Consider the following 18,526-nt stretch of genomic DNA (forward strand, 5'->3'; position numbering starts at 1 on the left):
GGTAGGGCACTGCAAAGAGAAACCATGGTAAGATACAAGACCTTTCTAAAATGTCTGACCCAATAGAGGAGCCTCCCATAACTGTTTACTGTAGGTGTTTTGTGCTTTTATCCCTTTATTTTCTTCTTATAGAAACCATGTAAGAAGTAAGGCACGGGATGTGGCACACTTAGTTTGGTTTTTCTGCTGGTTGAAGTTACTTATTATGTTGACATGACACGGGTATTTGTACGATCCTTGTATTTCTGTTTTGTTTGGCTCTTCAGTGATGAGCCAACTACATTAATTATAGGAGAGAAAAAAAACTGAAAAAGGTGGGCTCATTGCAGTATATAATTAATGTACCTTATAAACAAATCTATATAACTTTTTGACACCAGTTGATTTGAAAGAGAAATATTTTTCGCTGGACAACCCCTTTAAGCTTCTGCTTCTCTATCTTGAGATTCAGGTAGTTTTCTGTGTCTTCAGCCTCCCAGACATATACTAATGCAGGCGTAGAATAGTGTAGTAAACAGCAGCCTGCTGATGGACTTCCAGAGAAACATAGACACATTTTGGTGTTGTCAGATCCATCTTGAGTTTTTAGGAATTCATTTAGATACTAAATACTTTTTCAGGAATCAACACCCATCTGCGGATTTATAGCATCTGGCATATAAAAAGTATATTAAACGACTGATATTAAATAATTCTCTCTACAAAGCGCATTACAAACCTCTGAAAACTACCTAATGATGGTTAAAAGCAGCGAAGCCAAATGCTTTGACATAGCACATTAGATGTCAGCTAACAATAGATAGGGCTCTGTCACACTGCCATCAACAATAGCATGTTCAGGATTACAGAGAGATGAAAACAGCCTTTATATAATAGTGCCTGAAAGACTGCGCCATTGCGATGAGACAATTTGCTCTTTATACTAAAACTAAACTTCTCCTTTGCCCCCTCTGGTTTATGCTCATAGAAGCCTGAAATCATTCAGAGGTAAAGCATCTTTGAGTTAATAATTTATGAACTGTCCTTAGGGAGGAAAACCTCAGTTACAATAAGAAAGGAAAATAGGAGAATATAGTCACGATTTCTTCTGATGCCTCTGAGGGACTACTTAATGAAAAATATCATCCCTACAACAAGTCTGGGGAGGGAGGCACTGTGATACACCCGCTGGTTATCTGCTAGGGTCTTGGCAAATAAAGTATTGACAAGTTTAGACGCACAGACTGTGAGAGACTGGAACACTGAAAAAGCAGAATACACAATGAGATGAAGAAAGGCGAAGATTTTGCTTAAAGGGACAAAAAACCTATGTCTATTTTGTATTCATTTACTGTAGTGTTCAACATCATTTATTTTTCTCTTTTATCAGGTATTCGGAAAGAGAAGAGGGACAACAGGAAAAAAAAAATCTTCTCCCCCGTAACAAAACTCAGAAATTCTCAAAAACCAATATAAAAAACAATATAAAAAGCAATATCAGCTATAGGCAATGCTTTTCAGGCCTTATCAGAGTCCACTGTCATTAGTTGAGGTTACACCATGTTGGGCCTCTTCATCACTGGTATACATTAGGGATATCGGCAAGTATGTAGTAGCTTTTTTATATTATTTCTAGAATGTTTTATTTTTTTCCAGTTATGGGACTCAACAGTGTGGTCTACTGTATTAGTAGATTATGTTCAACCCATTTAAGTAAATGGGCAAACCACAGAACACATCAGCATATTGTTTGCTGGTATTTCGATGTATATTGTACCTCAGAATGTGATGTGCGTTGTATTCAGTATATGATTACTGTTACATGGAGAGGCCAAACTATTCGGGTTCAATAACAGTCTTCATGGGCTGTATCCATGTTTTTGAGGATTCCCTAGGGCTTTAACCAACCAACCAACCAACCAACCAACAGCTGCCTTATTTATGGAGTACTCTCCTGAATGAAAAGGCACCATGTAATTCTCCACAGGGTAATTAATCCTGGTTTTCAACACAAGGACATAGGTTCGTATTACACGGGCCTATGGCTTATGTAAGTGAGATATGATCTGCTAGATCGGCGCTGGCTCACTCAGCCTATTACCCGGCTCGATAATCAAGCAGCAAGGGCTGCATGTATATCATTAGCGACGTCCATGCATCCCTTGCCTTAAGTGTGCAAAAATAAACCTGTATGCTCCCACAGCCGCCGCTGGCACTCCAGAGCAGGTCTCTAGAGTGACAGGCCGCTCAGCCAATTACAGGCTGAGCGGAGGGCAGGAAAAAACTAGAGGGACACCAGGGAACGTGGAAAGGTAAGTATAACGTTTTTTATTTTTCTCACACATTCATCAGCCATCGGCCACAAATCGCTATTGCACATAACTATGTGCACAGGATTAACCCCTTAATGACATCGGGCGTAAATTTACGCCCTCGCAGCCTGGTACTTAACGCACCAGGGCGTAAATTTACGCCAGATGTTTACCCGATCGCTGTGTGTTCACACATAGCGATCGGGGAAGATGGCCTGCTATAATGTATAGCAGGCCATCACTGCTCGTCGGCACGGAGGGTGATTAACCCCCCCCCCCCGTGCCGACGATCGGTATATTTTTTCTTACTGTAAAAAAAAAAACATAAAAAAAACACTACATTACACCACACTACACAAAATAAAGTTTTACACTACACCAGAACACATTTACATACCCCATATACTAGTCCCCGTATAAAGATGGCTCACAGGGTGTTTTCGGCATCGGACGCATACGTTATTATTGCCTCCGACACTGAAACAGCCAGTAAGGATGAATGGGGGCATCCTTCTTTCCTCCATTCATCCTCCTCATCCTCATCATCCAGTGAGTTGTCTGGGGGTAGCGTAGCGTACCCTGCCCCCCAGACACGTCTTTTCCGCCAGTACTGTCCCAATAAGAGATGACGGTATGGTGTGAAATTCTCCAAACTCTGTGAGAGTACCTCAGGGTACACTTACAGATTTAGGGTACGTGCACACTGCGGAATGGAGAAGGATAACCCTTTGTGCATTCCGCAGCTGACACCTGCCGGCGGACTGATGTGGGCGCGCGTCTCCACCGGTGTCATAGACTCCATTCTATGCACGGGCGGATTCCATCGTCCATCCAAAGAATGAACACATTGGTCGGAGAGCGGAATCCGCCCGTGCATAGAATGGAGTCTATGACACGGACGGAGACGCACGCCTGCATCAGTCTGCCGGTGGGTGCCAGCTGCGGAATGCGTGAAGGGTTATCTGTCGCGATTCCGCAGTGTGCACGTACCCTTAGGGTGTATGAAGGAAGGGACACCCGAATCCTGCATACCCCCCCTCCCTTCCTCGGAGTTAGTGGGAAGATCGTTCGGGAACTGATCTTCCCACTGCTGGATAAAGGTTACCACCTGTACGGGGATAACTTTTATACCAGTACCCCCTCTTCTGGTCCCTCGCTGCCCGAGCTACTGTAGCTTGCGGCACGATCCAAAAATATCAGAAGCCGTAATAAAGCCCTAATATTTAGCAGCCATGGAGCGGACCCAGCACTTCTGGATATGTGGACCCCCTTATCGTCACCAGGACAACATTTTCCAGGTGACGTCCCCCACAGTGGAAAACAGGAGACCCCAGAAGAAGTGCAGAGTGTGGCGTAACAGGGGGATCAGGAAGGACACCATTTTCCAGTGTGAAGCCTGTCCTGATCACCCCGGCCTCTGCATACTTGATCGCTTCAAGGCGCACCACACGTCATTGGTGTTCTACATTTTCTAAATTCTGTCCCTTATTCCTATTTCAGGGGTCACGTTGATACGGGGATTATTCTGATTGCCATTATGGAGTCGGGAAGGAATTTTTTCCCAGTGATGAGGCTACTGTTGTCTACCTCACGAGGGTTTTTTGCCTTCCTCTGGATCAACACAGGTTGAATTTGATGGACACCTGTCATTTTCAACCTTATAAACTAATAATTGGCCTAATACCCCCAAATAAATTAGAATTGTCCCTTTTCCCCAGCTAAATAGGTATGGCCGCCATTCCCATTAGAGGATGCCATGATGCAATTACAAAGCCTCTGTGCGGCCAGGACAGTAGAAACTCCCCACAAGTGACCCCATTCTGGAAACTACACCCCAAAAGGAATCTAACAAGGGGGGCAGAAGGGATATGGCCCCCTGGTGACTGCCACATTTGGGACGTGAAAATGAAAAAAAAATTGTATTTTTTATTTTCCTGGCACATGTTCGACAAATTTGCCTGTCACTAGTGGGGTCCATATGCTCACTGCACCCCTTGTTAGATTCCTTATGGGGTGTAGTTTCCATAATGGGGTCACTTGTGGGGGGTTTCTACTGTTCTGGAAGCACAGGAGATTTGTAATTGCGACATGGCCTCCATCCTCCATTCCAGCCTCTAAATGGCGCTCTGTCCCTTTGGTGGCTTGCCCTGTGCCCATATGGCACATAATGTCCACATGTGGGGTATTTTCGTACTCAGGGGAAATTACCCTACACGCTTTGTGTTCATTTTCTTTTTTAACCTCTTGTGGAAATTGGAAAAATCAAGGCTAGACCAACATTTAGAGTAAAAAATGCTTAATTTTTACACTAAATCATTGATCTTGTCTTGATTTTTTTCATTTTCATAAGGGGTTAAAAGATAAAAAAAAAAACACAAAATGTGTAGAGCAATTTTCCCTGAGTACGAAAATACCCGACATGTGGACATAAAGCGCCATGCGGGTGCAGGGTAAGCCTCCAAAGGGAAGGAGCGCCATTTGGTTTTTGGAGGCTGGATTTGGAATGGAATGGATTTCGAGGGCCATGTTGCATTTAAAAGGCCCCTGTGTTGCCAAGACAGTTGAACCCCCCCACAAGTGACCCCATTATGAAAACTACACCCCTTAGGGAATGTAACAAGGGGTGCAGTGAGGATATGGACCCCACTGGTGACGGGCACAAATGTGGAACAATGTGGCGTGAAAATGAAATATTAAATTTTTTACACTATAATGTTGGTTTAGCCTTAAATTTTTCATTTTCACAAGGGGTTAAAAGAGAAAAAAACACACAAATGTGTAGAGCAATTTCCCCCGAGTCCGTAAATATCCCACATGTGGACATAAAGCGCCATGTGGGTGCAGGGCAAGCCTTCGAAGGGAAGGAGCGCCATTTGGATTTTGGAGGCTGGAAAGGATGATGAACGCCATGTCGCATTTACAGAGCCCTCGTGCTGCCAAAACACTGGAAACCCTCCACAAGTGACCCCATTCTGGAAACTTCACCCCTCAAGGAATCTAACAAGGGGTGCAGTGAGGATATGGACCCCTTGATGACGGGCACATTTGTGCCGTGAAAGTGAAAAAATGAAAAATTTCCCTTTCACGTAACATTGTTCCACATTTGCGCCCGTCACCAGTGGGGTCCATATGCTTACTGAACCCCTTGTTAGATTCCTTGAGGGGTGTAGTTTCCAGAATGGGGTCACTTGTGGAGGGTTTCAAGTGCCTTGGCAGCACGAGGGCTCTGTAAATGCGACATGGCGTTCATCATCCTTTCTGGCCGAATCCAGCCTCCAAAATCCAAATGGCGCTCCTTCCCTTCGGAGGCTCGTCCTGCGCCCACATGGCGCTTTATGTTCACATGTGGGATATTTCTGTACTCGGGAGAAACTGCGCTACACGCTTTGTGTTTTTTTTTCCTTTTATCCCATTGTGAAAATGAAAAATTGAAGGCTAGAACAACGTTATAGTGTAAAAAATACATTTTTCTTTTTTCACGCCACATTGTTCTGTGAAGCACCTGTGGGGTCCAGATGCTCATCGCACCCCTAGTTACATTTCTCGAGGGGTGTAGTTTTCTAAATGGTGTCCCTTTAGGGGTGTTTTTTATGTTTTGGAACCCCAGAGCCGCTGCCAACCTGAAGTGGTACAGTCAAAAATGACCAAATATAATGGAGGCGTTGAAATTCACTAGGTTCTCCTTTATATCTGAGGCTTGTGGTTGCGTCAAACAATGCAATAGGGCCACATATGGGGTATTTCTATAAACTGCAGAAATGGGGCAATCAATATTGGGGTGCATTTCTCTGGTAGTAGGTTTATAATTATGAAAAATATTGGATTACAATAAAATCTCTGCACAGAAAATTAAAATTTTCAAATTTCTTGCACACTTAACTTTTATTTCTGTGACTCTCCTAAAGAGTTAAAAAACTTGTGCTTTTTCAGAGTTTGGGGGGTGCAGTTTCTGAAATGGGGTGCTTTGTGGGGCTTTCTAACATGCAGTCCCCTCAAATACACTTTAAACCTGAACAGGTCCCTATAAATATCTGGTTTTGAAATTTTACGGAAAATTTGGAAAATTGCTGCTAATGTTTTAAGCTTTCTATTGTCTAAAAAAATAGAAAAATAGTTTAATAAATAATTTTTCACTTTATTTTGTTTTTTTTCATAAAGATTCGTTATAAGTATCGACTCCATTTTACCAGAAATGTAAAGTACAATATGTCACGAGAAAACAATCTCAGAATCAGACGGATAGGTAAAAGCATCCCGAAGTTATTAATGACTAAAGTGACACAGGTCATATTCATAAAATTTGTCTCTGTCCTTAAGGCCATTTCAGGCTCTGTCCTTAAGGGGTTAAACGACACGATCAGCCAATGATCACCTAATTGGCTGATCTTTTTTTTTGTTACACGGAGCAATAATCTGACGAATCAGTCTGATTTAGCAGATTATCACTCCTTATATAATGGCCCATAGTCTTAGAAAAGTCTACCCAGTAAAAACTTGTAGGGGAGGACTTATCATTATGCACCCCTGGTGTACAACAAAGAAAAAAGTGGAGATTGCCCCTTTTCCATGGCACATGCACGCCGTATCCCACTGGCCTCCCCCAGCACCTGATTTATGAAGGTTTACTCCTGCTCTAAAGCAGGTGCAGATTCCCGCACAATGTCTGCGCCGAGCGCAGGTCTGGACAGCTGTATTAAGAGACGTGGGACACTTAGTAAATCCGGCTGGGGAAAAGGGGCGGGGCCAGTCAGTCTTGATAAATGTCCACCCAAATCTCTTAGGGGATTATCAGGGTGGGGGGGGGGGGGGTCATATCATATGTTTGCATCTCATCCTAATCCACATGCAAAAATAGTAGATCCAATTTAGAAAGTAGGCCCACTACTTTTCACTTTTATGACCACTCTTACAAAGGTCAATGACACTATAGCAGAGATTACAATAGGTCAAACTATGGTGCTGAGTTTTGTCTGATGTTTGTTTCTCACTCCATATCCTTAACTTGTTATCTGGGCAAACTGCACACAACTAATAAGAGACTGAGATAGAATCTTGTAGTAAAGGGGTGGAATAGATCAGTGGTCCCACAACAGCCCTATTGTTTTAAAAGGAATCTGTCAGCTTTACATCATGCTCAAAGCTACAGACATGAGCTGCATGTCTTATGGAGTAGCCATAAATTATACTGTCTGCTACACACCACTGACTTCATTGACCCCATGACCTGCAAATGATAGCTGGATACAACATAAAAATGCAAGGAAGTCAGGCCTGCAAACAGGTATTGTTATATGCTTTAGACATCACTACACTACAAGAGATCACTAGCCCTATAAACGGAGCTGGAGGTGTAATGGTAGTATGAGCATGAATAAGATCACCATAAGTAGTTACTATGCATGCACTCCTGTATACTGTATGTCAGGGGCTTCTATTCTTAAAGAAGCAATAGACTGAAGAATTGTTTACACACCTGTGGAATTGGAAACTTTGAAACTTTTTCCATCTTGTCATCACCAAGCATGGAAGGTAGTGCATAACCAGGGGGGATATTTGGTGGAGCTGGATTGCATATGCACATTATAAGCTACAGGTTTTTGGCCCACACGCCTTACCTACTTATAATTTTCGATAGGCTTGGGGGGCGGTGTTGGGACTGGCGGCGCCATTTCAGGTTTCAGGCAGCAGAATATCTAAAATCATCCCTGCTTATAGATATTTAAAAAAAATAATAATATCTGTCTCTTAGTTAATTGCTGTTTGCAAAGTTATAAAATCATGTTTTCCTTTCAAGCTTATGTGTTATGTTGGGATGAGCTATAGTATGCATGCCTCTTCTCTCCCCCACTGCTTGATGCACTGTGTGACTGATGTACATGGCTCAGTGCTGGAAGCCAAACCCAGTACATCAATCATGAAGGGTAGGTTTTTGGTGGGAGGAGGGATGCATGCTACAGCTCAGCCTGACCTTTGTGACACTTCAGTTTAAAGGATAACTTGATTTTAAAACTCTGCAAACATCCATCAACTAAGCGGCATGCATCTTTTATTTTATCTTCCTATCAGCTCACTGCTCATGTCTGTTGCTCTAAGTATGATACAGAGCTGACAGATTCCCTTTAATATGAAGTTTACACATTCAGTACAAATATTCCACAATCATTTCTGTTGACAGAGTCTCTTTAAATATATAGAGATTACACAATGTATGAGAAGGTGAGGGGACTGAATTGCCTAGCCAGGCATTGACAATGTACTTACCAGGGGATTTTCCAACATTTTGTTTCTGAAGTGAATTAAGGATAAGCAGCTTAGTTTCTGCAGATGAGGATTCATCACAGTTTGGAGCCAACAAAAGCAAAGTATTAAAGATCACTAGCTACAATGTGTCAGCCACGCTTCACCAACCTACTAATACCTAAGTGACATTGTCATACAGAGTCTGTTCTATACTTATTAAAAATTTGTCTTGTTTATGATTTTTCTTTACATTGGAGAAAAATATTAAAGCCGAGAGACAAAGCTCTACTATACAAACCTATTAGCTTTCGCATCAGGCATTGGCATGCTCCTTTATAAATTTGAGGCCAGGAGTACAGAACAGCAAAACTTTCAAATTTGGGCACAAACGTTTTGCTGATCTACATTGGATGCAGCTTTAGGCTATGTTCACACTGCGTATGAATCCGTCCATAGTGCACACCGCGAATATACGCACGTAGTTTTGAGGTTGATGCATTCGCTTGAAAGTACACGATATATGCCCGCACAGTGCACACTACATATGAGCTTACGGCCGGATCGTATGCGGCGCCGTGAAAAATAAACAAGACCATTGTTTGAGGACAGAAATGTTGAAACTCACGGCCGTGGATTTCCATGCGGCCCCGTACGAAGTACTTATTTCAGCCAAATTGAACTTGATTTTTCGATCCAAAAGGTTCTGTGGGGTTTACGGGGCTGGGCGAAGATTTCCAAGTAAATGACCTGCCTCAGATCGCCTCGAAACAAGCTAGGGAAGTATAACTGATACAGATAACCCTGTGACTATACACTGAATAGACCTATAATTATACTGTGTGTTTTCCCCTGAGCAGTAAATGTTGTTAAATATGAATAAAGCTTCCTCTCCTCTGACTCAAACGCACGTCAGTTTTACTAAAAGTCTAATGGGAACCACCGTCAGATGTTTCTGTAAACTCCAGGAAATCCTCCTTGTGAGACATACCATAAGTGAGATGCAGCAGCAATGGGATTAAGAATGTTTGTGTTGCACGATATCAGTCATTCTATAAATACTTTATCCATACAGTTTTAGTTATAGGCTACTCCAGTTATGTAAGTTACATAACTGGAGTAGCCTATAACTAAAACTATAACTAAAATGTATGTGTGTAGACTTCATTTAAACATAGGTCTGCATAGAAGCTGTAGAGTATTGTTCTATTAAGACTATACAGAAAGTTACTTCTAGGGTCTAAAGAAATATATATTGCGACCAGTATATACAATGATAACTCATATTGCACTATACTATGTTATAAGATATCTTTTTTCTACTCTGTACTGCATGCTAGCTCAACAGAGACCAAAAGGACACTACCCAATAAACAGCCCTATTGATGTGCTGTTGTAATTTTTTTTTAACCTACCAACCAACCTATTTAACCCATAACTAGAAACAACCATAGGAGTTGATGAAAATAACCACTTATTTAGTCTAACCAGCAATATAGGCTATCTATCTATTCGATCAGCTATTCGATCTTGTCAGAAGTTACAAAAAGCTGAATGTGAGTAGCACAGGTTGAGTTTCCTGTATAAGAAGATTAATTAATTCCCTATACCATACTACTAGGGGTAAAAACATTAACTGATTTACTTCTCTAGACCACCAGGGATGCCTAGATAACCCCTTAGTACTCTAGGCTGCCATGGATGCTGACATTAAGCTCCTATTGTCCCAAACCTCAGGTAACCAATTTTGCACATGCAGAGCTAGAATATACAATGTCTCAAGGGGGGTCTGCGATGCCCTTTAGCTGTTCTGTTTAGTGAGATTCTGAGGGTAGGTACCGTATTTTCCGGCATATAAGATGACTGGGTGTATAAGACGACCTTCACCTTTTCCAGTTAAAATACAGAGTTTGGGATATACTCGCCATATAAGACTACCCCTCTTCCAACACACACCAAATAGAAATTAATAAACAACATCAGACAGCAGCCAGATCTAAGAGTAACAGAAGGAGGTATGGTAAGGATCGGTATCGGTAGGATACAACGGCGGCCAGATGGGTGAAAGAGGTGTGCTTTTCTGGGCACAGCACAACTCTACCGTATCTCTTTTCCATACCCCGGATGCCCGCAGCTTGCTCTGCCCTTGATATGGTTGCTGCATACATATAGGGATGCAGACTTTTTTTTACCTCCCCCCACTGTATAAGGTGACCGCAGAATCTCCAGTCCGGTTCCGAAGTTTTTCAGCACCCGCCCTATAAGATGACCCATGACTTTTGAGAACATTTTACTGGGCTATAAAGTAGTCTTATATGCAGGAAAACACTGTAAGTATGGCTTTTTTTCTCTAATTTTCAGTGACCACAGCAATACATTATTATTATTATTATTATTATTATTATTATTATTATTTTTTATTATTTGGCAGCATGTGCTTGCATGTCTATTGCATAAAAAAGTACATACACTCATAAACAAAGAATAAACACCACAACAATAACCTGAGGAATTAATATTAAAGGTTATTCCCTGTGAATTAAACAATGCTAAAAATCTGTATTCAAATATATTCAAGATAAAAAAAAAAGTAAATTAAATAAAAAATGATGGCTGCTAAAATGCAAAGAAGCAAAATCCAAAACATTTAGCTAACAATTTTTTCTTTCTTGAAGAGTTAATGATATTTTAGCCAGCGTATTATGCCTTCATGGATCGATGCAGCTTCTTCCACCCTCGTACACTGACACAAATATTAGAGAGGAACGAGTACAGTAAATAAACAATTATTTTCCTGTACCGCTGTTACCCAAGAGATAACAGGTTGCTAGGCAACAGCTTAGCAACCCGTTGACAAATATCACACTATAAAACAGAGAAGTTTCCCTTTCTACAGTCTATTCTATGAAACCTGTGTCACTTAAAACATCTATCAAACAGCGACATTCAAACTCACTCTGATCTACAGAAAAGTAGAACTTCCCGAGGTCCAGGGGCTCAAGAGAAATACAGAGATAATGATTATAGCATGGAGTATCTATGCACATAGAAGAACATTAGCTAACATGCAATGTGTATCACATCTCATTTTTGGTCTACCTCGCCGATAGTGGCAAAACGGCATGCTGACACCTACTGAGGCTTATTTGTTGCTGTGTTTTTCTAAAAGACTCAAAAGTGTAGTCTAACATGCTCTTGAGCTTTGCAAAAAGGTATACTTTCATAAAGTAGACTCAGAATAGTCACTACTATATTGTATTCAGGCTATTAAAGTCAATTGGCCAGCCACCAGATACACTGCTATACAGTTTTTGCTGGTATTCCGGAGATATGGAGATAGATGAGCGAACCGGGTTCGGGTTCGAGTCCAGCTGAACCCGAACGATGGGTATTTGATTAGCGGGGGCTGCTGAACTTGGATAAAGCTCTTAGGTTGTCTGGAAAACATGGATACAGCCAATGACTATATCCATGTTTTCTACATAGCCTTAGGGCTTTATCCAACTTCAGCAGCCACCGCTAATCAAATGCAGAAAGTTCGGGTTCAGATGAACTCGAGCATGCTCAAGGTTCGCTCATCTTTAGTTGTGAAGCTTTGAAAAGATTCACAGATTCTTATAAAGGCCAAGACCTCCAGAAGGAAAAAACCTGTCTCTTCTAGACAACCTATTGGAGGTAACTACCCTTTACCACTTGACCCCTTAAAGTGAAATATTAATAATTATTATCAGCCACACCAAAATCTCCTCCAATAATCACCGAATTCCCCATCTGTAGACATCTGTTTCAGGGTTGGCCCCTTATCAGTACACAACAGGGTGGTAATAGTTGGGTAGGAAGACATTAAAGAGCCAACCCTTTTTCTTCCCAAAGGTGACATGCACAACATACAGTATCAGTAGATAAGACAAAAACATAATATTTGTGGTAGTGCAAAGCCCAGGTAGTCAAGCCCTAAAATAGAACCTGTAATGTGATCATGAGCCAGGAGCAAAGAGCCATTAATGTGGCATATATCCAAGTTGCTTCATGTTATTAATGATATGACATCCCTTGTGTCATTAGTGCAGATGATTTTCAGCTTCCACATACCATGAGGCCACACAGAGGAGTAACTATAGGGAACATAGAAGCTGCAGTCATACTTGTTATTTAGCGCCATTTGGGATCCAACAGCTTATGTGCCATTGCTTATTAGTACACTAGTATGAAGCAGCTCTCTGACGCCATTAGAGGTAGCTTTCCCTTCAAATAAGTGTATGACTTTGACTCAAACTTTAATACGTCACTGGAGATTTTTATGGCTTAGCTTAAATCCACAGTGGGAGAGATCTCTGCAAAGAGCAGCTCTAGAGTTATTGCCCCGTGTCAGTACAGAGCAGGGTACTGGCTGGGTGCAGAGAAGTCTATAATTGTGGGACAAAAAGGATCATGTTTCTTCTGATGTCATCAAAGGGTGATTTTAGAGAGCTGTTTGCATATCCTTCTTCCTAGAATTCCCAGTGGTGCATTAATCACCTTTTATGCTGCATTTCAGGTGCATAAACTAGTGACAGAGAAGCTGAACAGAATGATGTATCACTTACATTGTTCTGTACAGCTGATCCAGAGATATCCTCCTAAATATTGAGCACCGCACACTAGTCCTCTCCATTATGTGTCTGTGCTCAGTAGTCTTCGATATTCATGAGCACCAGCACATTGACAGTTGTCTGTCTATACTGTGTATAGCAGCAGCCAGAGGGCAGAGGGAGTTGTGCAGTAAAAAGCCCATTCTCCTGTATATCAGCAGGATGGATAAACAAAATTTAGTATTCTATTCACCATTTCTGTCACTAGTTTATTCTACCCCATTTAAAGGGGTACTACGTCGAAAATCTTTTTCTTTCACATTAACTGGTTTGATAAAGTTATATAGATTTGAAATTTACTTCTATTTATATATCTCACACTATATCACTGTGTCACACTGGAAAGAATACACCACTTCCTGCAGGGCATTCGGCAGCTAATAAGTACTGGAAGACTTGAGGTTTTTAAACAGGAGTAAATTACAAATCTATATAATTTTCTGAAACCAGTTGATTTGAAAGAAAAAGATTTTCGCTGGAGTACCCCTTTAGGGAAGCATAAAATGTCCACACATATTTGTGACACTCTCCTCAAGGAAAAACATTACCTGTTTAAAGGAGATCTTCCCCCGCTTGAGAGACACATTTTATCTCCTAGCAGCCTGCTGTGACCACTAACCTTTAAACTATCATCTCCTTTTTGATGACTATGTCACTTTCTATAAATACATCCCGGCAGTCTCACAAATGTCAGTTAATAGCCATCTACCTCCATCCCTCGTCACTTCCTCTTTCATATACCTCAAATATCCTATTGATTGAAACAATGAGTCATTTGTGTATGAGAGAGGCTCCCTCTGTCTGACCTCTGTATATAACCACCATCAATCTCCTTATATTCTCTTGTATCCAGATTTATTAAGTAGATTGTTTGTCACTGTGTAATTGAATCTCCCTCTTACAACAAGCCTGGAAGATGTCCCAAACACTTTACTGTGATTGTACTTCTAGAGCCTGCCATGACCCAGTACAGACTGTAACAAGGAGCGCATTTTATCTGTCAGGTTCTTTTACATGATTTCATGATCTTTTTATAGTTCTCAAAAGAAATTCATAAACTACCACTAGTAAGATGGTGTCAGCAAGTACAGTAGTCACACAATAAGATGTTCTATTTGGGGTGTAACGTCTTATGGACGTAACCCCAGTATACTTGATTTTCGCTAAAAGCTTGAGACGCCTACAATTTCTCATAGGGGTAACCTGAGGTTATCATGGTAAGAGATAGCTTCATACTTTCAATCATCTAATCTCCCAACTATCCTGTATTGTTTATAATACTTCTGTCCTCATGTAGCAAAGTATTTGAAGGGCTAAGTTTAAACTAATGGGCTAAGGGCCTTATTCCACCGGACGATTATCGTTCAGATTATCGTTAAATTGTTCAAATCTAAACGATAATCGTTCGGTTGAATAGCAGTTAACGACCGAACGTGAAATCGTTGATCGCTTTATAAGACCTGGACCTATTTTTATCGTTGCTCGTTTGCAAAACGTTCGCAAATCATTCGCATTGAATAAGACATCGTTCAGTCGTGGAATAGGGCCCTAAAATTGTCCAGTTTAAACAATCAATTTTCATATTAGGGAATACAGTTAACAGGGTGGAGCTGGGGGCCTCTGCTCAGGATCCTCGTCTCTTAAGGCCCTAATACACAGAACTATTATCGGCCGTATTCAGCTGATATCGGTCCTTACCGCGATAATCATCCTGTGTAGAGGGCGACGATCATCAGACAAGAACAATTTCGGCTGATCGTTGCTGTTGTTTGTCTTTCGACATGTTGAAAGACAAACGACTAATTTAGCAACTATCTGCTGCCCTCGCTCCTTGGAATAGGATCGGTGGTAGCTGACCACCACTATCCTATATGGGCTGCCCGGACAATCTAGTGTCCGCAGCTCTCCGCAAACCCCCTGCACTTACCTGCTCACTGCCGCCGCGTGTAATACCATTTCTCGTTTGCTCCTCTTTGCCGCTCCATGTAGTAGGGGCTTTAGACTAGGATCACACTGCCTTTTTGCATCCTTTACTCTGTATCCGTTTCAGTCCATTTAATTGTAATGTATGGAAAAACATGGTCAATCATGTTTTTATGTAAAAAAAAAAAAGGGATCTGATTCGAAGTCAATGAAACACGGATTCTTCAGGATGGCATACAACTGCATCCGTTTTATCATCTGTTTTTTTGTCCATGAAATGGATATGTTAAACGAACAACAAAAACACAATGTGGCTCTAGTCTTAGCCAGAATGAAGAGTTGTTATAAAGAGAGTCTTTCACTCTGGAGGACCTCCAGTCCTGCAGCCCATTCATCTGAATAAACACTATGCAATGCTTCATTACTCCTGAGGTGGTGCTGCAGGGAAACTGAACACTTACTTTCAGGTCTTAACATATTATTGGTGATCACTTTGATCTGCCTATTGTTAAGGGACCCTTCTAATGTTTAGGAGTCTTCCAAAAAGGAGATTTTGATTTACACATTTTGTATAGCAGAATGCATTATCTACATCACAGTTGTTACAAAAAAAAAAATATGTCCTTAAACTTTCCCACAGTGTATTAAAGAAACAAAAAATATGTTTTCTTAGAAAAAAAAAAAAGAGTTTTCCATCACAATTATTCATTTGGGGGATATGGTGTTTGCTAACCATTATAAGATGATCACTGGGAATCCTACTGTGGGGACCTAGATCTATCAGCTATAATATGTGATCGAACCGGACACTGTTTTATCTCCCTGCAGCACCCCCACAGGAGAAATGAAGCATTACTTAGTTCTAACTGAAATCAATACACTGACTTAATAAATCATAGAAGTGCATGGTCCTCCAGAGAGTTAGAAGCTCTTTGTAGCTACTCTGTGCTCTGGCTATTAGGTAAAGCTTATGTCAAACCTGATTTCCAGTGTTGACCAAACTTAAAAAAAAAGAAAAAAAAAAAAGAAGAAGTTACTGTTGTTAAATAGCCTAGAATGTCCTGATCACAAACATTTTTTATATGCTCTCCCATTCATGAGTCATGTGAATTTATAGTTTGTTTGATAATTTATATCAGATTTTTAGTAAAATCGGTGTGAACTTAATTTTAGTAAGTGAGTGAATATCAGAAGGTGTGAGACTGTAAAAGGAGTGTAATTCGGGCAGCCAAAGCTATTTAATGATAGCAATATTTCCTTTTTTTGACCACAGGTTCTCTTCAAGAGTCATGTATGAGGACAAGTTTCCTGTTTTTAATGCTAAAACACACCAAGGTCTTTCTGTAAGTCACAATATACAAGCATTTGGTCACATGGTAAGATGATTTTTTTTTTATTTGGTCCACTTTTGGAGCTTCTATTAAACATTTTCAAACTTTAAGCCCCATATCATAGCTATATCCTGAATAAAATCATTACATCAGTCAGTGACCAGCAGTAGCCTACGGTGTCATTATACAGGGAGAGGAAAACAACAGACATGGCATGGTAATGGCAGTACCGGTGGTATTGGGGTGGGTGGCATCCGGTACAGATTCACTTTTAACATTATTATGCCCAATGTGCAGCCACGTAGACTGTAGGCCACGTTCATATGCACATCCATACCATAAACCCAGACTCCACAATGAGCCATGAAATTTATTATGCAGACACTGAAATAGCTTAATGCCTTTATGTTTCTGTTTCACAAAATGCATCAGTCTAAGTGTTCTCAATGGTAATTGTGATTCTTATCAGCCATTCGCTTTACGAGACCTGCATTACCTGATGAAATATGAAGAACATCCGCATACATTATTTATTGTTGAGTTATGAACAGGACTATTAAATGTAAGCCGGTCAGATGATTTATGTGTTGCTGCCTGAATTACTAGTCAACATCCATGTCAACTTTTTTTGAATTTTATTCCCCCTAATTTCCACAGCCTTATAAAAAGTCAAAAACTTTTAATGGAAGAAACAGCATATAACTCACCCAGATTTGCAGCTTGATTCTTTTCTCATTTTTGAAGACGGTCTTAACCTTGAAATCAATCCCAACTGTGCTCACGAAAGCTGAGGTGAAGGAGTCATCGGCATAGCGGAACAAGAAGGACGTTTTGCCGACACTGCTGTTTCCGATGATAAGCAATTTAAACATATAATCAAAGTTCTGATCGGAAGTGTCCTTCTGTCCATATCTGGAGTCCTGTACAGAAGCCATCTGTAATAGTGAAAAATGTACTTATTACTAGCTGCTCTTTTCTAGGGCATTCAAGGTAAACCAAACATTTTGTGCATGTTGTTTTATTCTCCATCCAATCTTTACTTGCCCTCATCATCATTAAAGGAGAAGTCCATATTGCCCCCCGAAAGTTAAACAAATTACCAATATACACAAGAAGTAGTAGTTGCACCTGGACTCTAGTACTCTAGTTTCCTCTACCACATAAGAAGAACATAATTGAATACAATGGGTGACTCGAGTATTTAACCAGGTGCCCCCTGCTTGGTTTAATCTAAAAGTGACAGTATGGCCTGAGGGAGGGAGTATTGCCCGAGGGAGTTTAGTTAACCCCCGTGGACCAGACTGTGCTCTGTTGGTAGCACAACCCAGCACTGCAGGACATCAATGCAGACCCTAATTGGCTGAGCAAAATCCACTTTCCCAATCAGTGGCTGCAGAGTTGTTCTGCTAAGCCTCTGAATGTCTGAGCGACGATAGTGAAGACAGAGTGAAGACCACAGCGGTAAGTATACTTTCCTTGCTCCCTCCCTACATGTGGTTTAAATCCCAGCTGGGTGAACTTCATTTGTGCTGGATTGGGATGTGTGTGTGCCCGCATACAAATTCACCATAGTTATATATACAAATACTCCAGTGGATGATGGGAAAACACCACCAAGTGATAATGTTCTGCAATTTGTCACCATCCTATCGAGTAACCACGGAGATCCCCATACTAAACACATCTACAAAAAATTGGATCAACACCCGTATAAAAATTAGATATCTTTATTATTTATTAAACACACAATAAAAACAACCAAGAGGCAATTCCAAACATGAAATACTCCAGACCATGTGATTAGGGACAAATTGGATAAGGCTATGTGCTATATACAATGTTCAAAAAAGTGCAAATTATAGTGCAAAAAAGTAAGGCTACATCAAGAAAACACAGTCTACTAAGGCAGATTCTGCTCTACACCCACATAGTGTTTAGTCAGCTGTGTTTCATTATTATCTCCTATTAGCAGCACTACCTGTGAGCCTCTCTACTATATATCGTCCGTGCTATGCTCACATGTAAACATACTCATCAGTATTGCACAAGTCACATACAAAATTTATTGCAATTCACTATAGTGCACAATGGAAAGTGCAGCCGAAGCCGCACT

General features: G+C 40.9%; 1 protein-coding gene across 2 annotated transcripts in view; it reads right to left on the minus strand.

Annotated features, from left to right (window-relative positions):
- Positions 1 to 18,526, minus strand: part of RAB3C (RAB3C, member RAS oncogene family) — a 120,719-nt gene that overhangs the window by 88,479 nt on the left and 13,714 nt on the right. For both annotated transcript variants that reach the window (XM_069964613.1, XM_069964612.1), the window contains exon 2: positions 17,121 to 17,348. In XM_069964613.1, the coding sequence (XP_069820714.1) occupies positions 17,121 to 17,348 (228 nt within the window). The remainder of the gene's footprint in view (positions 1 to 17,120; positions 17,349 to 18,526) is intronic.

Source organism: Dendropsophus ebraccatus, chromosome 3, assembly GCF_027789765.1.
Source record: "Dendropsophus ebraccatus isolate aDenEbr1 chromosome 3, aDenEbr1.pat, whole genome shotgun sequence".
NCBI lineage: Eukaryota > Metazoa > Chordata > Amphibia > Anura > Hylidae > Dendropsophus > Dendropsophus ebraccatus.